At 40.8% G+C, this 23012-nt stretch overlaps 1 protein-coding gene across 1 annotated transcript in view; it reads right to left on the bottom strand.

Moving 5' to 3' along the window:
- COL24A1 (collagen type XXIV alpha 1 chain) overlaps positions 1–23012 on the bottom strand; it is a 417206-nt gene that overhangs the window by 131922 nt on the left and 262272 nt on the right. Inside the window, exons 23-25 of the mRNA XM_082265511.1 lie at positions 22479–22532; positions 19188–19232; positions 4176–4229 (exon numbers count right to left, since the gene is read on the bottom strand). Coding sequence (XP_082121637.1) covers positions 4176–4229; positions 19188–19232; positions 22479–22532 — 153 coding nt within the window. The remainder of the gene's footprint in view (positions 1–4175; positions 4230–19187; positions 19233–22478; positions 22533–23012) is intronic.

Below are 23012 nucleotides of genomic sequence, written 5' to 3'. Positions count from 1 at the left end.
CTATTCACACCCAAGCTCCTTACTCCTCCCCTTCCTTTTATAGTAGTAGATCCTTACACTGAGTTTCTTTTTCCTAATTACTTAAAAATCTAGCATCAGGTGATACCGTGGTTACATTTCAGTGGTCTATCCATCTAAAGCTTGCTGTATTTTAGTTATCTGCTTCAAGTGTAACTTGTGCTACAACTGCTTATAGACTTTATACCTGCTGTACATTGTATTATTTCCTGATTCTTTCTTACAAAAAAGAATGCATAAACAAGGAGCAAACAGTGATGGTAAGTTACAAAAAGGAGACAAACAATGATGGTTAGTTACTTTAGTGTGAAATTACATTACCAGCTATGTAAATTAACATGTTCATATATATATATATATATATATATAAATATATATACATACACAGTATCTCACAAAAGTGAGTACACCCCTTACATTCTTGTAAATAATTTATTATATGACAACACTGAAATGACGCCTTGCTACAATGTAAAGTAGTGAGTGTACAGCTTGTATAACAGTGTAAATTTGCTGTCTCCTCAAAATTACTCAACACACAGCCATTAATGTGTAAACCACTGGCAACAAAAGTGAGTACACCACTAACTGAAAATGCCCAAATTGGGCCCAGTTAGCCACTTTCCCTCTCCGGTGTCATATGACTTGTTAGTGTTACAAGGTCTCAGGTGTAAATGGGGAGCAGGTGTGTTAAATTTGGTGTTATCGCTCTCACTTTCTCATACTGGTCACTGGAAGTTTAACATAGCACCCTATGGCAAAGAACTCTCTGAGGATCTGAAAAAAAGAATTATTGCTCTACATAAAGATGGCCTAGGCTATAAGAAGATTGCCAAGACCCTGAAACTGAGCTGCAGCACGATGGCCAAGACAATGCAGCAGTTTAACAGGACAGGTTCCACTCAAAACAGGCCTTGCCATGGTCGGCCAAAGGGGTTGAGTGCACGGGCTCAGCTTCATATCCAGAGGTTGTCTTTCGGAAATAGATGTATGAGTGCTGCCAGCGTTGCTGCAGAGGTTGAAGGGGTGGGGGGTCAGCCTGTCAGTGCTCAGACATTACGCTGCAAACTGCATCAAATTGGTCAGCATGGCTGTTATCCCAGAAGGAAGCCTCTTCTAAAGATGATGCACAAGAAAGCCCACAAACAGTTTGCTAAAGACAAGCAGACAAAGGACACTGATTACTGGAACCATGTCCAGTGGTCTGATGAAACCAAGATAAACGTATTTAGTTCAAAAGGTGTCAAGCGTGTGTGACCGCAACCAGGTGAGGAGTACAAAGACAAGTGTGTCCCACCTACAGTCAAGCATGGTGGCGGGAGTGTCATGGTCTGGGACTGCATGAGTGCTGCTGGCACTGGGGAGCTACAGTTTATTGAGGGAACCATGAATGCCAACATGTACTGTGACATACTGAAGCAGAGCATGATCCCCCCCCTTCAGAGATTGGGCTGCAGGGCAGTATTCCAACATGCTAACGACCCCAAACACACCTCCAAGATGAACACTGCCTACCTAACGAAGCTGAGGGTAAAGGTGATGGACTGGCCAAGCAATTCTCCAGACCTAAACCCTATTGAGCATCTGTGGGACATCCTCACATAGGAGGTGGAGGAGCGCAAGGTCTCTAACATCCACTAGCTTTGTGATGTCGTCATGGAAGAGTGGAAGAGGACTCCAGTGGCAACCTGGGAAGCTCTAGTGAACTCCATGCCCAAGAGGGTTAAGGCAGTTCTGGGAAATAATGGTGACCCACACAAAATATTGACACTTTAGGCCCAATTTGGACATTTTAACTTAGGGGTGTACTCACTTTTGTTGCCAGCGGTCTAGACATTAATTGCTGTCTGTTGAGTTATTTTGAGGGGACTGCAAATTTACACTGTTATACAAGCTATACAGTCACAGTAATAATCAGGTTTACATATACTTTAAGTCCTCAATATTATTATATGGTTGCATGTTTCTTTTATTTTGTCCAACCCCATCATGTGGTCCTTTGAAATGTAAAGTGCTTAGTGTATCTCCTCAAATAATGAATCAATTTTTCCCTCAGCGTCATAAGCCCAAGTGCACATCTGAAATCATATTAATCACTTTTTCCATACGTTACATAACTACGTTGACAACAATTTATGGCCTAAAGATATAATAGGTTTTGTAACAGAAGGAATTTCAGTACAAACATTTTCAGACTGTGTTGCATTATTGCAGATGAAGCTCAGCCTGAATACAGACAGCAGAAGCTGCAGTAAATCATAAAAAGTCCCTTTAAAGAGTGCTTGCAGTTGAACATCATTAATAGCACCGGGTTCCAAATTATTATTGCCTTCAGCCACACAACTTCACACAGCTGTGATTGATAAATATCTAAACACAGAAAATGACTATACAGATTTTGCATGCAAAAAAATTAACAATAATTGGTTTTTATGTTTTACCTACATACCCAACATTTTTGCTATCAGTCAAGGTTTCCTGTGTATCTACAGCCAAAAAGTTTTGTTTTGATAGCACCGGTAAGGCTTAGAATCTCTGTTAAGTTTTTAGTCCTAGGGAGGTTTACATGGGAGGTGCAGGATTTGGCACTGTTCCTAAACAGGGCTTGTAAATAGGGGCTGATGAAGTTTAGTGGCTCATGTTAGACTCATTATGAGCCGGCCTGGGTGTCTTGATAAAGTTCCTGAATAGGTAGAGGAATTGGAGTGTCAAACAAAAGTATTTATTCCATCATACCCATCAACAAGCTAGATTGCTTTGGGGGACAGGTCATACTCCCTTCATTAGGGCTTATAATGGTGTGTAAGGTAAAAGGAAAGGACTACATTGTTTTTTTTCAGTTTTGTCAGATTCCTATCACCCCCCCCCCCCCCCGCCAGATTGTGTGGTTCCTCCCACCAGGCATGACATAACTACAAGACCCAATAGTGAGATAGGAGCTGGTGGATCAAATCATTAAGAGTAGCAGGGGATAATGAAAGCAACACTACCAGAAGTGTCAGTTTTCTTAGTTTCCTAAGCAGTTTCTCTCAAAAAAGCAGAGGTCAGTGCTGTGGGTGGCAGAAGAAATATTTACTATCTTCTTTGAAGTGGAACTATGCTATGGATAAAGCTATAGCTTATGACATCACCAAAGGACCCCACATAATATTCAGTATATATATAATGCTGAAGAGGACTCAAGCGACTTACACCTGCAGTTGGGGGGGGGGGGGTTACCGCCCCCCCCCCCCTTCACTTACGCTGCTGGACAGCGGTGAACTCAGGCTGCAATGATTTGCTTTACAGCCATTTCAAAACATATCCCCCCCCCGTCACATTCAGGAGGCAGAAGTACCACTACCAAACGTGACCCATTCAAGTGAACAGTCCTGCAATTGAAATGCTTTCAGTTGCAGCACAGTAGAATAACATTTAATGGATTAAAACAGGCAGTGAGGAGGCAACATATTTCACTGTCTTTCATGCGTCTCTAAAAAGAAAATGGCTGTCAAAGTCATGCTTTAGGTTTGGCTGGAGACTGGAGGCATGCTGCAGACAGTAAGAGACTGGGGACAAGTTAAATGGGGCTAGTAGAGATCACCGTTTTTAATTGCTTTGCAAAACGGAACTTCTACAGCCACAGTAGACTGCTGGGATCAAAAGACCCACAGAAGTAGCAATATTTGGCCCTCAGACCACGCATCGAGCACCAGGGTGTTAAAGCATATGTGAAACGTCTGTGATTGGGTGTACATCTACTTTAAATCTGTATGTTTCTATCCCTCTACTCTTCCCATAAGGCCCCATCTAAGGTGTCACTTCTTTGTAGTTGGTCTTCCTAGTGTTTTTTGTTTCACATTGTAGAGATTTAATGGGGGTATTAGGGATGGCATGATATGGCTTTGCAGTGATAGCGGCAAGACTGCCAGCAATCAAGCAAAACCACAGCACTAACAGCTTTAAGTTAAGCCTTCCACTAATCCCATTTCAGTGGCTATCAAAACTGAATATTAATGACGATTCAATGAATATGACAAATAGTCTACCAATGGCTCAGCCAACATTACATCATGTATTAGGCAATACACCAGTAAGAGAAACCAAAATTGTTGTTTTACAAACAGCAATAAGTTTATTCAGTATCATTTTATTTTTAGCTGATCCATTCTCTGTACCTTTTCTCCAGGTTCCCCAGGTGGCCCGACTTCTCCTGGCAAACCTTCCGGACCCTGAAAAACAAATTCCAGTTATTCTTCCAACAGAAGCCGCTTTATTTCACAGGAAACAGAGCAGACAAAATAAACGTTTTGTCACAATCCAGATCGATGTTTAACAATGCAAGCTTTAAGACAAAGAAAGAAACCAGATTTGTTTTATCTAAACCTTGTCCAAACCTAGATTCTCAGCAAATCCCTAATTAAAATTGTACAATCTGTTACTCAGAACTTACTGAAGCCTTCAGCTCTGTGTCTGTATTGGGGCCAAAGACCACTAGAACACGGATTCAGAGATTTACTTTATTCCTCACAAAACATATATATATATATATACAGTATATATATATATATATATATAAACAAAATGCTTTCCAGGTCTTCATACATTTGTTTATAAATTCAACTCAGGTGGGGTAAAGGTGCTATAAAGGCACCAAGAATTCTCAACATGCATTGCCACTCTGGAGGATGCTGTCAGCTGCGCTCCTTAAAATGTTAGAATCGAGATATGGTGATGCAGACAACAACTCCTTTATGTACATTAATAGTTATCAGACCACCAAATGTGAAAGCAGGAAGCACTTGAAAAACAAAGCAAACTGTAAGAGCATGACTGAAGGGTAGGTAAAGTAAATGTTTCCATTACCCAAGCATGGAAACATAGTGGTACCTAAACTGTGACCAAACTAAACTAGACCAAACTGTGCTGTGCTTATTCATGGAAACGTTGACTTTTTTGTCAAAAGTCAACAGCTAAGCCCCTAACTCCTCCCCTAGCTACTCCCTCTGGTGAACAATTAATGCATAGAGTAGTGACACATGACTGTTAAAGGAAGGGAAGGGAAGATATATCTTTGATTGAAAGTAGTTGGGTCTCTGAGGTCAGATAAAGCAGTTATTTTTTCCACTGATGTACCAGTAAAATACACGCCACCAGGCAGAACAATACATAAAGCATGTAGTCAGGCCTACAATTCCAAACTTTTGGAAGGCCCTCTGCTTTGCCTCACTCCCTCTAGACCATTTATTCTCAATCATGGCTCCTTAGAACCCTAGGGTTCCTCCAAAGTTTGCTAGGGGGCCATGAACTGTGACTGACTAACCTCCCATTTGATGGTACCTGGATACTTCCACGATTAAAGCCACTTGGCGGAGCCAGCAGCATGACACCAAAGATATTTTTAGCTGTTGGTAAGTTGGTTGTAATCACTGACGTAATGGGCTTTCTTTCCACTGTCCCCTAACTGTTTTTAGGAGGGGATCCCTAAACTAAAAATTATTTTGAAGATTCCACAGGGGAAAAATGTTGAAAAGGCTGCTATATACTAACAGCTAAAATAATCTTTTGCTTTACTTTCAGTGGAGTAGGTAAGCAGGGGCAACGTCCTTATTCAAGAAGACAAATTGAAGTAACTGGTGCCTATACCATGGAAGGATTTTAAGTTTCAATGCCAATTACTCTAGTACCAGATTCTTTAGTGAGGTGACTTACAATAAGGGATAACTCAGAAACAGATTCAAATTTGGTAAAGGTGGGAAGAATAGGTGAAGTAGAAGTTCATTAGGTTGTTAAAAAAACCAGGAGAGTCAATTTTCACAATTGAGTACTAATATGAACTGTAAGTTATGTTAGAAGGTTAAAATCAAAGTAGATAAACTCCTTGTTCAATTCCAATTGTAGGGTGAACTCAAATGTAAAGGGCATCTAAATCCATCTTGATCACATGTTTTATTTGTGGGAGTATGCAAGCACCCGGTTTGAGGGCAGTTACGGTGTCTACTTCATCAGGTATGTTTGTATAGAATTGGTAACAACACAGCACACATTTACATTTGCAAAAACATTTGAAGCCCCAACGCCATTTTAAGGCATCCTAAACAGTTTGGCTTCAGATTTATTTGCAAATGTACAACATAGACCTCTGTTTTTAACCTGAAATGTTAAATTGGGCTTCTGGTGTGTTGATGTACTTTAAAAGAAGAGGGTGCTCCGTTCAAGGCATTTTCGATGTATTCATTCCTATATACTGTATGTTCCAAGTTGGAAGCTTAGTTTAGAGCTAGGGACCACACTCTGGAAAGATACCTTGACGTTACAGGGTGGCTTCACATGCTGGGCAATTTTTATATTGCTCTGTGAATGGCCCCACCCATGTGCACCCTTCTATTTTCTATTTTTAAATTAAGCTGAGTGGTTGTCTTTTTTGGTTTGTTTTATAGAAATACTGTCACGCACAGAAAGGGCCTTTTGAAGTGCACTGATGTTCATACTATGAACATTAAACTAGTTGCAATTTCTTAACAGCATTACTTTAAAACAGGCTCTCGCTTACCTATCTAGCTGCTTTTAAAGTGAAATTATTAATTCTCAAGATTCCTCAAAGATCACACCAAATATTATGGAGTTGGGTTTCAGTGGGTTTTTAGCAGCTTGCTGATAGTTTACATTAGATGGCTTTGAAAATAAAGTGTATCTAGAATTATATTTGTGTAGCAATATTTCCAGGCATTGGGCGTGACATGGGTCTGCCATGGTCACCGGTAACACCAACAGCACATTTAAACTGATTTCCCAAGAGTGAGATCTGAGTCAAAGAACAGTCCGGCATCTTTGGTTTGTTTTGTTTATTTGATAAAGGGATGGGTGAAGGGAATGAGTGGGATACTCCTCTGGCTCAACTAGGTACAAATTGGGACATTTAAGAGAAAAATGCCTTTCAGTGCTGACTTGACACCAGCTGGATGCCGACCAACGCTTGCTGATGCTTGAAATCACTGACTTGCTTTTACTGTACTGAAGACTGACTTCTGACACTCTGGTTAGCTCAAAAGTCCTTGACTGCTCCCTCCAGTCCTTCCTGACTGAGGTAGCCTTTTGTAACACTGCTGCTGCTGCAACTTTCGACACTGTACACTGCACACTTTACACTGAATACTTCAGGGCCTAACCACTGGCACCCCCTTTACTCTTCAGGGTCAACACTGGCAATCACTTTTACTCTTCCTGCACCGGCTAGCTAGCTCCCAGATCTTTCTGACCTTCTCCGGAGTGGTCCCCTCTCACTAGGCAGACCCCCAGGGGCAGTTTGCAGTACTGGCAATGCTTTCCTGAAACTCGAGCCCTCTCAGCTCCGCTGGTCCTCAGCACAATGGATCCTCTCTGTAGCTCAGCTCAACCCTCTGTCCCCTCAGGCAAGCCGCCTGGAATACCCGATTCCTCTTGACAGGTGGAGAGACAGCCGTACCCTCCCTCCTGGGACTCTGCTTCCTGCCAAAGACGCTGCGTCATGCGCTCCCCTCAAACTTATACCAAACCCAGAATGCTGTGGGGCATAATCTGCCTTTCTGGGGTAGATACAAGCCTGGGTGTGCCATTGGCCGGGTTTTCTCCAATGCCCAATGAGAGCCCTCATTGGGCACAGTGGGGAGACTCCCCAGTCTCAACAGCCACACCTGGGAACCATGACAGCCCAGCTGAAAATCACGGCCCTGCTGATAAGCAGACAAGGCCCACTACACTTTACCTAGCACCTACCTTATAGGGTGCTACATCTGTATTTTTAGGCAATTGTTTTGGTTCATGGTCAAAATTTAAAATCAAATATTAATTTCCACATTGCATTTCAATTAATTCTAGTCTACTCCTATTAATCTGAATAGTGTAGTTTGTAAACCTACCTTGTGAATATCCACACACATTTACTTCCTTGAATTATGTGATACATATTCACTATGTCCTGTGAGTAGGCTCTGATATGTCACACATTTTACAGAGCCTGCCTAAACTGCAGAGGTGCTGAGAGGAGGAATTTTAGGAGGCAGAGTCAGTACAGTAATCACTGATTGCAGGCAGCACGGTACCATGGGTTATGTAGTCCTTGATGGTAAACAGCAGAGGAGAAGCTACAAAGCATGCAGGGATTGCAGGAATAGGTGGAAAGAGATGGCCTATAGACAAACATAACTCAAAACATAAAATAAGATTTCGCAATTGGATTTTAAAAATAACAATTGCTTGTATTACTGTTACAATGCTGATGTTATAAAATGAAAGTTCACGCTGTATTTATAGAACTTAAAAGTTATGCTATGTAAAAAAAAAAAACATGTACCAAGTATGAAGGTGTTATCTCAATTTGGCAGGAAAGTGGAATACAGTTTAACCACTACAGCTCCTGAAGATTTACCCCCCTTCATAACCAGGCCATTTTTTGCGATACAGCTCTGCGTTAATTTAACTGACAATTGTGCGGTTGCGCAACACTGTATCCAAATGAAATTTATTTCCCTTCTTTTCCACAAATACAGCTATCTTTTGATGGTATTTTATCACTTCTGTGGTTTTTATTTTTTGCACTATAAACAAAAAAAAGATCTAATCTAATGTCTTCATCAATTTAGGGCAATATTTATTCTGCTACATTTTTTTGGTAAAAAAAAAATCCCAATAAGCGTATATTGATTGGTTTGCACAAAATTATAGGATATTTTTTTTAAATGTATTTTTACTAGTAATGGCAGCGATCAGCGACTTATAGCGGGACTACGATATAGCGGCGGACAAATCGGACACCTGACACTTTTGACACTTTTGACACTTATTGGGGACCAGTAACACTAATGACACTGTCAGGGAAGGGGATAACATCAGGGGCAATTAAAGAGTTAAATGTATGCCTAAGTTTCACTTACTAACTGTGGGGAAGGTGCTTTAAACTGGGAGAAGGCAAAGATCTGTGTTCCTGCTGTGGCAGAGCGTTGCCCTGCAAGGGTCAAGAATGTGATCGTGACCCAGAATTCTCAAACAGGCAGGTTGAGGGGCTCCAGGGAGCTTGTGAAGTGAAGAGGAAACTGATTTTTTTTTTTTCCTTAGCAGTTTCTTCTGCTTTTTTAAAAGTCCAGTTTGGGACCTGGAGCCTGGAGATTTTTAAGGGATCCTGGTGAGATGAAATCTCCAATCCTGGGTCCAGTTATTCAGTACAGGCAGCATACTAATTGGTCAGGTGTGTGCTGGGCTTTTAGTGCTATGGTTCTGAGCTCCACCCCGGCAGACAGGAGGTCTGGCCCAGGAGTTAGTGCAGCACGAGGCTGCTATCTGTGTGTACCCTGTTGGGTGAGCGAAGTCTGTGGGAGACAGACGAGTGCCTGTAGTTTAAGGCCAGAGCAGCAATGCTGCAAGTTCAAGCCAGAGGGGTTGAATGATCGTTTTTTTTGCTTAGGACTGAAATGCTAAAAACCCCCTGCAAGTGAAAACCTGTTCTTTTTCTGCTTGATAAACTTTCCTTTAGTAAACCTGGGTGAGGAAAGCCCTTAAAAGAAGGAAAAAAAGAGTGGCGGTGTCCTTTAACACTCTACACTTGATGCAAATCCCACACTGCTTAGCAGAAACACAGGATCAATACCTTCTCCTCTGACAGAACGACAATCTGCCTTGATTACACAGGCAGATAGTCATTGTGCCTCTGTACTGCCTAATCGGCGGGCACTGGAGGACATTGAGTCTGCAATACCCACCGCTTTGTTCCCACGCTCCAGACCTGGAAGTGTCAGATCACCTACTAGGTACGTGATCTGGCACAGAGCGGCCGCCCTACCGCAGTATATATGCATGGGGCAGTCACTAAGCGGTTAACCAGCTGGGGGTGGGTGGTCCAGAACCAGTTAAGATAACAATGTAATACATATATTGTTGTTTTAGGGACAAACCAGGCTTTCTTTTTGTGAATATTCTTGCAGACTGGCCCAAAAAAAGTAATTATTGTACTCAGGGCATGTCTAGTAAGCCCAGTCCTTCTGCCCTGCTGCTGGGATCCCTCCCATCACAGTACACAGCAACTCAGCTCTGATGAATCGCTTCTGCATTGCCGAGTACACAGAGAAGGTCCTGGCAGCAGGAGCTGTCAAAAAAAAAGCAGCCTGGCAATGTTTATCAACAACATTGCTCAACTGCCAATACAGAAAGCTACAATGAAACATTATTTAATTTTTTAACTTAATGTGTTTTTCATCTACAAATCAAAGGGATGAACTTCCATCTGTAGATTAAGTCAGTTAAAGCATCCTGACAAGTAAAAACTTTTTTTTTTAAATTAAATGTTCCTCAGGTTAAACCCCTTATTACCCATTTAGTTTACTCTAATCAGCACAAAATAACTCCTTATTCTCCTCCATTAAATTATATTTTCCTGGTGATTTTTTTTCTCTGTTTTATTAACTAATATATAACCTTTTTCTGTGTAGCACTGCCCCCTTGAAGACTGCTGGATTTCACACTTACGGGTCCCCCTGGGTTACCATCAGCAAACCTGACATTAACAGTCTCTCACTTTCCTTCTTGGCTCATTCAATAAACAGTCCAGGTGTATGTAGTTATTTTGTGTTTTATTGATAAATTAGGAATTGGAGGGAAGAGTGGGATACACCGAATTAACTATGCACAAGTTTTGAGGACTCTTATTGCTTGGTACAGCCAGGCTGTTCATCTACCTTGCCACTGAAGTGGATTTAGCTTTAAGTCTCTTTTCTGGATGACTTGATGAACTAATCTTATCTTCAGGACACTCTCCTTAGTATCCTCTTTCTTGACTGCTGACACCCGTCCACTGACTATCCTACTCCTGGGGTGGCCCCCACGATCCCCTGTACTCACGATACTGTTTTTCCAGGGTCTCCGGTGTCTCCCCCCCTCAGTCAGCTCTCCTGGACCTCTGGATTCAGCTCCATTCCTCTGGCCCTCAGGACGACCTCCTGAAGCCACGTGCCACTGCTACAGAGGGCGAGGCAGCCACCACCCTCCCTCCGGGACTTTGTTCTCCAGCCAAAGACCTCGCAGCACATGTACAAGACCGCGCAATTGTCTGTTAAAATAACGCAGTGCCGAATCGCAAAATTTGGCCTGGTCATTAAGGAGGAAAATCTTCCGGTCCAGAAGTGGTTAAAGAATGACAAAATGTTTGCAGAATAAACAGGCTCATAGCAGAAACTTGGAAATTGCTCTAGTCCATAAGGGGTGAACAGGTGTGAGAGTTGAAGTGGTTAAAGTGTTACTGCCTGATCAGAATGTGTAAATAGTTGTGCATGATCTTATTCTGCAGAAAAAAAAAAAAAAACACTTTAAGCATTCTAAATAATTCAATTACCAAGTTTGAAGGATTAAAAGCATCTGAAATTCAGCAGCAATGGCAGCCAAATTTGCCCATGGTTTGTACAGAACCAATTCTATGCAGCCCCGAAGAAAAGGACACTGGTAATTTCCCGTAATATGTTGGATTAATAATCCCACAAATCAATAAAACATTTGGGATCAACATTAATTTGCCTGCCGTTTTCCATTGAGGTTTACCCGTTATGTGGAGTTAAGGGCTAGCTCCATCTACTTTGAATTAGCATCAATTTGGAGTTAGCACATTTTGGGGTGAAATCAGGATACGCAAGCCACAGGAAAAAAACTTCCAAGGTACAGGAGATTGATTTACATTCAGGAATACAAATGTACAATAATATTTTGTCTGGATATACAGGGCAAACAGAACACACAATAAAAGTTTTAGGTAGGAAATGCGACTACTGCAATAAAATTCAGTAAGAATTGCACAGAAACATGCTCCTTGGCATTTTTGTACTTGTGTAATATAAGAATCCAGCATAGTTCATGAGTCACAGCTTCATCCAAGCTTCCGTCATCTGTTTTCATTTACACATTGTCTTCAACTAACTTGACTTCCAGATTCTCAGAACCAAAAAAACAAGACGTTCTCACCAATATATCCCATTTTGCTCCACAGTGGCTTTATATTTCTCTGCAAGAGTGACTAGCTGATCCAAAAAAATACTCTGTATTTAGCACATTTTCAATACAAACTAAGATACAATTTTTTGTTGGGTTATCAAACCATAATAAAAAAAGAATGAAAAAAAAGCACACATTAGAAATGTTATGCTACCTTGACAAGTCTTTCCTTTGTTCCTAAATATCCTTGCCAGAGATCCTATGAAATAGCCCTAGCAGAGGGAACTAAAAGAGACTCCAAAATCAGGCAAAAACACATTTTTTTTTTTTGAATTTTTTATATTCAGACATCTTCACACTTGACTGGCTACACAAAAACAGGTTCAATTTACTTTACATAGAATCTATGGAAAAAAAAAACACGTCCTAGAAATGGTATTTTTCCTAAAAATTTCTGTATATACTTCCCTGTTTATACCTCAACTCCCTAATATCTTCTTTTTTTGGCATTCTAAGCCTCCCAGATTCTCCCTATCCACATTACAGCTCCCCTCCAACCAAGTGAACCTGGAACTTTAAGATGCCCCTATGCACTCCAACTGCTTTACATACATTGGTGGTTATTTAAACAACTAAAAATGTGGCCACAACCAAGGAGGCAGCGGTGGTCTCAGGTTTGTTCATATACTCCCACGTATATTGCAAACTGTTTCTTTGGTTTAACTCAGAACTAAAACACTTCTTAACTCTTCTCGGTGGCCCTTAGTGTTCTCAAGTAGAATGGAAATATCTGCATCAATTGTACTCTCAGGGTTCATTTAAATCCTCATTAAAATAGGATCTTAGGATATCTGACATCTGGTATTTTAATATATTTAATATAGACATGCAGGGGGAATGTTGTGATTCAGTTCTCCTTCCTGAAGCAAGAGCTATTCCAACCCTCCAAATGATCCCATATTCAGGAACAGTGGAGTAAAGAGTAAAGATATCCCCGATGTAACAGAACAAGGTTGGATAGAATTCTCTACTTTATATTTTCTGAGAGACAAACTCATATAGCTGTAATATTTTCATATGGCATATTTTACGCATGTTAGAATGTACATTTGTGGACAGGGATTTTTTCATATGTTATGGAATTGTGTCAAAATTAGGCCCTTCTGGTCGCATATCACAAAATTGATCTCTCTAATTTGCAAGCAAGGGCAGAATGCAAAACTATGCACTACTACTGCCTATGGGATACACTACTACCTGTGACAGAGCTGCTGTGTCACTAATAATAGTAAAAAGAGAAGTATGGGGTTTGTTTTTTTTGTCAGATTTATCCGATGCTGCATCTGTCCCCCAGCGGCTCTAACACTGAGAACCGGGCGATCTAACACCACTGATCGCTCGGTTCTCAAATCTCCCCGAGCAGAGAGCTGGTGACTGTCAATCACTGCTCTCTGCTCTGCCCCCTCCTCACTCACTGGAGCGCTGGGCTGTGGAAGGGGTGGGAGCAGCTGGATCGGGCTCTTATAAGCTCGCTCTGAGACTGAGCCGGGTGCCAGTCCCAGGAATGTGGGTGGATCCGACTCCATTTTCGCGATCTTCCCTGAGCCTGGATTGGCTCTGTGACGTCAGCAGACAGTGGACTTCAGCCTGCTGTCTGCTGAAAACAGATCACAGGAGTGCAAAATGAAACAAACAAGCTTTGGCCGTATTTCTCCTTTAACATCAGCTCTTTAGTTTCAACCAAACTGAAACGACAACAGGAGTCCTGTATACTGTAAGGGCATCACCCCCCGCACTGCACAGAGGCAGTAGTAACCTTGCACACAAACATTTTGCTATTCTTGTCTATGAAAAGTTTGCCATGGTTAGGGGCTGGTACACTGCCTATGCCTGGGGCATGCTTTTAACCCTAGATTCACCCTTTTAATGCTTACTTTTTTTACCATTGTTAAGAGGTAAGTGCTGGTATAATTTTTAAGGTGGTGTATTCAATCCAAGTGACAAGGTTAGTTCTAATCACACTGCTGCCTTGGGCAAGGACCTACATGGCCCCATACTGACAGCTGGGTAAATGGTATGTATAGAGGACAAATATGATCTGCCATTCAAATAAAGTAAGCCGGTTAACACCAGACCTGCTGGTAAGATAGTTTGTCTATAAAGTCAACTTTGTAGACAGAATATCACAGAATTATTTCAACATCTACCCGCATACAGATGGACCTCTTTATCTATGTAAATAATAAATATTTCTAAGGATAAACAAACCCCTATCATTCTATCGAATTTGACTATACATTCCTCTGATCTTCCAAATATCTCATAGCCAGTGATGGCAAAACAGTAAACTGTCAAAACTGCGAAAAAGAAAATATTTTCAATAATCATCTCCTGATTGAGATTTTTCCAAAAACGGTGACATTCCTTAAATACTGAGCAGGAAATAGTTTCCCTTTAACAGCATGAGCATGACAGACTACCACTGTTTTATGGACCGCACTCAGGAAGGCAATTGCTTAAAGTCAATTATTGAGCATAAAAATGCTTCTTTATCTCTTCCTCTATCAACATTGTTTTACAAATTATATAAATGAAAAAAGTGTGTTTTGCTGCAGCTGTGATTGGCAAAAAACCTTCATAATCAACATCAAAAAGACATCCCTCTGTGTCACATAAATTGTGAGATTTTCTGTTGACATAACAAGTTAGTAGGAACATCATCCAGATAAATCATCCAAATAACATGATTTTAATATAGCAGCAAAAACAATGTACATTTAACAGCCAACTCCATTTTTTGCAAAAAAATAATAATTGCATCCTCTCTGCCAATCCCTCCATTGGCTGCCACTCACCCATTTATATAAAGCAGAGCTTAACCCAAAGGGGGGCATTCTGCTTTAAAGCCTTCTCCCCCTCCTCTTCTCTAAATGGCATTTTTTTTAAGGGGGAGCGAGTACCTGGCTTTTCGAACGGAAGTTCTTCTTCCCCCCTCCCTCCCCACAGTCATCTGGGACATGTCACAGGTCCCAGAACACTGCGGGACCACTCACAGCGCAGTGGGCACCTGACTATAAAGCCGCAAGCTGCCACAGCCAGGTGCCCACAGTTGGGATTCTGACGCCAGGGAGAGAAGACCGAGCAAAGGGAAGGCTCAGGTGAGCACATCGCTGAATCCTGGGATAGGTGAGTGTGTGTTTATTTAAAGTCAGCAGCTATAGTTTTTGTATCTGATGACTTTTAATAAACACAAAATGACTGGACGCTGCAGAAGACGTCACATGACGAAACGCGTACAGCGCCGTCACGTCACTTCCGGTTCCGGTCTCTAGTTGGAACGCATTGCGTTCCGGGACGCCGATACCTCGCTGTTTTCTCATTTTGTATATGTGAGTACCCATTTTGCTGCTGGAATTAATATTAAACTTTTTAGCAAAACGATAATACACTATCGAGCTCTCTTTTTCCATGATCCTTCCATCCATATACCCTTGAGTGGCCATACTCGATCTACCCACGAGGCTTTGGATACCACAACATTAACACAGGACCCTACTACCGGACCCCACTTAGGACACTCCGGACCCCATATCACATCTCCCCTAGGAAGGGAACTACTACACAGAGCCAGGATTAAAAGACACCTCTTCAGTACCCGCTCTATACCCCTGTGTGGGGTGGGTACATCTGGTGAGTAGGTCTTTCTACCAGGGGCCACTTTACCACCCACCAGTCACCCACCTTGGGGGTCACCGTAAGACATCCTGTTCACCTATATTTTTGTTATCACCACTATTTTATAGACTCATTTTTATTATATGGACTGATTTAACACCACAATTTTTTTGCACGTTGCACAAATAGATTTCCCGCACCTTTTTATCCACCCGCAAAATAATTAATTTTTTGGCACATTCATTCAATTTCTGATCCACCTTGATATATTCATTGATTTGTTATCACCTCTTGTTGCACTTTATACCAACCGTTTTTTTGCACACCCATCCCGTGCATAAAAGTTTCCCGCACATTTATCACTTTTTCACTATTTATTTATCATTTAATTTATCCACTATTATTTATATTATCACTTGCGGAACCAACACCTTTTATAAGTTTTATCAATTCATTTAGTATTGATATATATTTATATTTTTTATTTTTATTTTTTATTTTTGGCATATACACAAGCATATTTATTGTCATATCTTGCAATTTTATTACGCCCTCTGGTGGTTGTTTCTCTTATATACCTCTAAAATATTTTTAGATTATTTTATATCCCTTACAACACCATACGTTTGATCTTTTTACTTGGTTATTGATTTTTTACCTCCGCATCTTTTATCTATTTACTTATTCCTCAATCATATTTATGTTTTAACATTGTATATTCAAACATCTTATATTTATTTGCACTTTATAAAATAAGCAGCGCCATCACCTTCCATTTTATTTAACAAAATGACTGGAGCTCCTCTTTAAATTCAAAATACTAGCAATTCACGAAACCATCCACAACTCTGCCCCCTGCTACCTCACTAATATAGACTCAAAATACCAACGTAATTATTCTCTAAGTTTCTCCCAAGAACTCCTGCTCTCTAGTTACCTTCTCCCACACTCACCTCCAGGACTTCTCCCGAGCCTCTCCAAACACAGCCAGTCGAGTTAATGCCGAAGAGCTCAATTTTGGTTTCATCTGACCACAGCATTTTCTCCTGATCCTTCTCTGAGTCATTTGATTTGATGTTCATTGGCATGACTGGACATGTGCCTTTTTGAGGAAGGGGACTCGCCGTGTTTTGAGGAAGAAAAATGCTGACTATGACCCTAAGAACACCATCCCTACAGTCTAGCACGGAGGTGGAAACATTATGCTTTGGGGCTGTTTCTATGCAAAAGGTACAGACTGACTGCAGTCAGACATTGAGGATCCAATGGATGGGCCATGTATTGTAAAATCTTGGATAAGAACCTTCTTCCCTCAGCCATAACAGTGAAGATGGGTCATGGATGCGTCTTTCGGTATGACAATGACACAAAACATACCACCAAGGCAACAAATTAGTGGCTCAAGAAAAAGCACATTAATGTCATGGAGTGGCCTAGCCAGTCTCCAGACCTTCATCCAATCGAAAATTTATGGAGGGAGCTGAAACTTCGAGTTGCTAAGCAACAGCCAAGAAACCTTAAGGATTTAGAGAAGATCTGTAAAAAAGAGTGGACCAAAATCCCTCCTGCGATGTGTGCAAACCCGGTCACCAACGACAAGAAGCATCTTACCTCTTTGCTTGCCAACAAGGGTTTCTCCACCAAGTACTAAATCATGTTTTGCTTGGGGATCAAATATTTATTTCACTCACTGAACTGCAACTTTATAACATTTGCATCATGTGTATTTTCTGGATTTTTGCCTGATTATTCTGTCTCTATCATTTAAAATACACCTATGATAAAAAATATAGACCCTTCATTTCTTTGTAAGTGGGAAAACTAACAAAATCTGTAAGGGATCAAATAACTATTTTCACCACTGTAAGATTACATGAAAAACCAACATTCATGTGAGTGCTGCCTGTCTTCTGGCGATCTCTTTCCACAACTTTCTGGATTCCCAACATACTTTGTAGCTTCTCTGCTGTTCACTTTCACATTCTAAGGCTACATATCCCATGGTACCTTGCTGCCTGCAATCAGTGATTCCTGTACTGACTTCACCTCCTGAAATTCCTCCTCTCAGAATCTCTGCAGTTCAGAAGGCAGGCTCTGTGAAATGTGTGACGCAGCAGAGCCTACTCACAGGACAAAGTGAATATGTGTCACATAATTTTAAAAAAAGAAAATGCGTGGGGATCTTCACAAAGTAAATTTACAGACTTCAAGATTGTTCAGATTAATAGGAGTAGGGTATAAATACCTAAAATACAATATGGAAATTAATATAGGATTTACAATTTTGACTATAGATATGCTTTTACTAGAATGTGCCATGGAAATACAGAAACCCTGGCAGCAGGGAATCTTACTGGTACATGCTAAAATGCAATGCATGGTCTAGAGAACTTATTGAGAGGCATCCAGCATTGCATTGTGGGATGAACTAAAGACGAACTTCGATGTTCACTTTTCTACAGCCAGGAAGTACTTTAGTTGGTGCTACTAATTAAAGTGGAGTTCCACCCTAAAATGATACTTACCTCCATCTTCTCGCTCCGGGTCACATGAAAAACAAATGGATAATCACATTTTTTTTTTTTTACTTACCTCGTAGAGAAGAAAATATACTTACCTTACTTCCTTCTTCCTCCCCTCGGCGGCCACAGCCGTCGTCACTTCCTGGCTTTGCAATGATTCCTGGGAGCTGAACGTCATCGCTCCCAGGAATCATTGCGCCTGCACCGGCCCCGACGTCAGTTCCGGGGCGCACGCGTCATTCCCTTCTAAACAGCTTCTGGGCATGCCCAGAAGCTGTGGAGGGATGATGCGCGCGCACCGGAAGTGATGGCGGGGCCGGTGCAGTGCATCATGGGACCGAAGAAGACGGAAGAGGACGCAGAAGAGGATCGAGCTGGCTTCAAGCTGCCCACACCTGAGATGGCAGGGCTGGACAATACTTTTTCAAAGTTTGCCCTGAAAGGTAAGTGCAACCCGGGACAGATCAGAGGCTAGCCATTGTGGAATGTACTAGCCCTGACTGTCCCGGGGGTATTTTTATTAAAAAAAAGTATTCCAGGGTGGAACTCCGCTTTAAAGTTAAAACATTAAGCTTAGTTCTCTTACAGTGTATCTAAGACAGTTTTTTTTGGAGTAAGAGTTAGTGACCCTGTCAAGATTTTTTCTGTGTCGGTTCTAGAGAGAATCACTCTCTCGATTTGTCCTGATGACCACTGATGCTTGGAATAAAAGTGAGGGAAAATGCAAAAGTTATATCCAAAACACGAATAGAGGGGAAATCTTCCAAATGTGACATAGTGGCAACTGTCTATAAGTGGCTTTCACCTCACTTTGGAGAGATTTCCTCTCGCCTCCTATTGAGTTTACAGCACAAAAAGAGAAGGGAAATCTCTCCAATGAAATAAAATAAAATGAAATAAAAATAATTGACAGGGCTTTGACCTTTCCATACTCTATCTGAAGTGTAAAAAAAAAGCTTTGTGGTTTGATATACACATTACTGTACAAGGTGGCCAAATGTGGTGCCATTTCTAATATATCATTCCTAAAATAACAAAACTTACTAGTTCACCAGCTTTTCCGATGATTCCTATATCTCCAACTTCCCCCTAGTAAAATAAGGATAAAGTACAGAGTTATATTCATGATTATGTTTTTAGAATTATATTAAGCAGCCAGATTTCACCTTGCCACATAGAAAAAAAAAGATAAAATGTGACTGACTTCTTTTGGTTACTGCTCTTTGCGCATTCAGACCAATATGTATACCCTGCACTAACTTCTCCTGTAGAACACTGATGAGCTGAAATGTTCACAGGGTTACGTAAACTCTCCAAGTTTAAGCTCTGCTATTTAGGGCACTGCAAGCATCTGATAGCAGGTCAAATTCAGATACTTGCATTTAAAGCTGAATTCTGTTTCTTTTTTTTTTTTTTTTTAGCATATTTACATTGGACCAGTGTAGGACTACATATTCCATACCTGGCCAATCACTGTCTGCTGATACTAGAGTGATCCTCGCTAAGACCTGTGCAGAGTGGCTGTCCTGTTGCATAGTGAACACAGGAGACAGTTTGATACAGGCATATATAGATGTTTTAGGCACAAATACTAAAAAACATACATTTTATTAATAACAATTTACATAAAAACACATGTATACATAATATTATTACAATATGAACACAAAAAAATTATTATAACCAGCTCTGATCGCAGGGTTAGGGTCAGTGAGATAACAAAACCTGGATGGGCAGCACAGTGGTGTAGTGGTTAGCACTTTCACCTAGCAGCAAGAGGGTCACTGGTTCAAATCCCAACCACGGCACTACCTGCCTGGAGTTTGCATGTTCTCCCTGTGCCTGTGTGGGTTTCCTCCAGGTACTCCGGTTTCCTCCCACACTCCGAAGACATGCTGGTAGGTTAATTGGATCCTGTATAAATTTGGCCCTACTGTGTATGTATGTGAGTTAGGGACCTTAGATTGTACGCTCCTTGAGGGCAGGGACTGATGTGAATGTGTAATGTATATGTAGAGCGCTGCGTAAATTGACAGCGCTATATAAGAACCTGAAATAAATAATAAAAAATAAATAGTATACTGTCACAGAGTTGGAGTACGGTGGAGATTGGCTAAAAGCTCAAAATGTTTTGCAATGTTTCGCTTCTTCAGGAGCTTACTTTCTTTAGCATATTCTATATAATGGAAACATATCAATCAGCAAATAAGTCCTTTTATAAAGTGCCCGTGCTGCAGATCAAATAATGTGCAGATCACTCCGTGCTCCCCTCCTGTTTCCCCACTCACCAAACAGATGGGGAAATAGTGCATATGTAGTATTTCAGCCTGTGGGGTCTTTCTTTGCCGTTGTATCTTAGATGAAAGGTCCTCCCAATGGCGATTCCCCAGTACGAATTTGTATAATCAAAAAGAGATCTCCATAGCGTAAAATTGTAAACATTGATTAATTTGCCAATTGAAAAGTACACTTACATACACAAAGGGCAAGGTGCTTGTAGCGATATGTTTGCAGAGCGCCGCAGCGGCGTTGGTTCCAATGGCAACCGTATGTGACGTCCGGTGCGTTCAAACATGCGGAAATGATGTATGACGCTAGATTCCTGCTTGACGCGCTTCGCCCCTCCTCCTGGGTGTCATCTGAGCTTCACATTATGCCAGTTATATGTATACCATACTATTCAATTTTTTTCCAGAGGATTTCATGAACATTGCGAGTGTTAAAAGACGAACACACCTGTTTCCTATTCTGACAAACTACCAGCTCCTGTACGTCCGAGTACACTGATCTGGATAGGTCAGTGACTCTTTTATGGTACTAAAATGCAGCTTTCTAAATGGTGGTGGTCTCTGTTTTATAAATAATTTCTACGCAGCAAACTCCCTCCTTTATTATATATGGGGTGCGTCTTATGATTAATGTTTTCTTTTTGGATACATGGCGTGTCCCCACATCTGTCTTTGCCTTTTCTGCATGCTGGTTATGGTCCTGGTATCCTAGACACAGTGTGAAGCCATATTAGATTCCATTTCTATACTACCCGATCACATGGTGAATATATTATTTGTAAATTAATTCTGTATTTGATTTATACACGAACTGATATGTTTCCATTATATAGAATATGCTAAAGAAAGTAAGCTCCCGAAGAAGCGAAATATCGCAGTGAGCTGTTAGCCAGTTTACAGTGGACTCCAAATCTGCGACGGGATCACCAGGTTTTGTTATCTCACTGGCCATAAACTGGCGGTCAGAGCTGGTTAAAACATTTTTTTGTGTTGTTCATATTGTAACTTTATATATACGTGTTTTTATGTAAATTGTTATTAATAAAATGTATATTTTTTAGCATTTGTGCCTAAAAAAGTCCATATATTTTCCATTATTTGTACACACACTGTAATCATTAGGATGTGGCACTTGTTCCTACCACTTACACACCCACAGTACCACCCTGTGTTGGTGTAATTGTCAATTTCTTTTGGCTTGGTACAGGCACCTTTCAGAGAACATCCTGCATTTTTCTCAATGAATGCTAAGAGTTCTCTGATTGAATGGAGAGACTGGGTGGTAACATCCCAATCTCACCAAATCAGATGAAGTCATGTCTACATTTTAAAAACACAAAGTGTTCTTTGAATGGTGCCCATGACAAGTGGGCAACCCCCTGCGGTTACATGCAGCAGGGCAGCCACTCAGCACAAAACACAGAAGATAGCAAAGGTCACTGTAATAGCAGTGGCTAGGGATTAGCTAGCTATGGAATATGTATGCAGTACTTACATAAGTCCAGCTTGGACCAATGTAACTATACAAAATAAAAATCATGCCTGAAATTCAGTTATAAAAAAAATATATACAATGTATTCATGAAAACAGAGCTGCATTAGTTTGTGTCTATTATATCTGTCTAAAGAAAAGCTTTAAAAAAAAAAAATTCTACCATTTAGCAACTAAAATTTCAATTTACTGAAATTAAACAGTGGAATGGATCAATTCTGACAAGTTGCTTTGGATTTCTGCAGTCTGCACACTGCTTTTTTTTTACTAAGCAAGACAGACAGTCTTTTATCCATAAACACCTTGTGGAATTTGCCTTTGTGTAAGTAAAGTGCTTAGAGTACACACAGCTTGAATATTAATTAAAAACAAAACATGCTAATTGTAATCCCACATTGGGCAACTATAAGGTTCCAGAGACATCGCAGCCAAGAAATGCTAAGGAGGAAGAGACTGTGTCATGTCCCAGATGGAGAGCTCATCCTAGCTATGTCTGTCTTATTTCCTACTTAGCTTTCTTCTACGAGACGAAAGGTTCTATATAAACTGGTTCACCTGCAAGCCTTCCAGCCCTTGTTCTCCAGCATAGCCTTTACGTCCTGGTCTTCCCTGACAAAAAATGAGAAAGATATTTTTTTGTGAATCATGTACTATACTGATTATTTCACCATTGTAACATGGAGAATTTAACAGTTGGTAACATTTGCCTACTCATTTATGAGACGGTATGCTTTAAGTGACTCCTGTGTCATGCGAAAAATACGAGGGCTGCCACTGCTGGCCTCCCTTTGCAAATACTAGTTTTCTGGATTTTCAAAGGAGAGGTCAGCTAGATGAAGGAGTGGTCAGCTATGACAGCCCCCATACATTTTTCAAAATAGAGTCACTTAAGTTTACTCAAAAACTTTTACATTGGAAAGGAATGACTAGTTCTTTATACAATAATCAGAAATTAAGATGAATCAATAAAACAGTTCAAAGAACAAAATACAATGTGTAGAACTCATGCCAAGCAGTAAGAATCCAGCTAGTATAAGTACAACTTCATTAAAGTGGAGTTCCGGCCTCATTCTTCTTCTTGTTTTTTAA

The sequence above is a fragment of the Pelophylax lessonae genome (assembly GCF_965119305.1).
Source record: "Pelophylax lessonae genome assembly, chromosome: 8".
NCBI lineage: Eukaryota > Metazoa > Chordata > Amphibia > Anura > Ranidae > Pelophylax > Pelophylax lessonae.
This window is presented reverse-complemented; position numbering and strand designations above follow the sequence as displayed.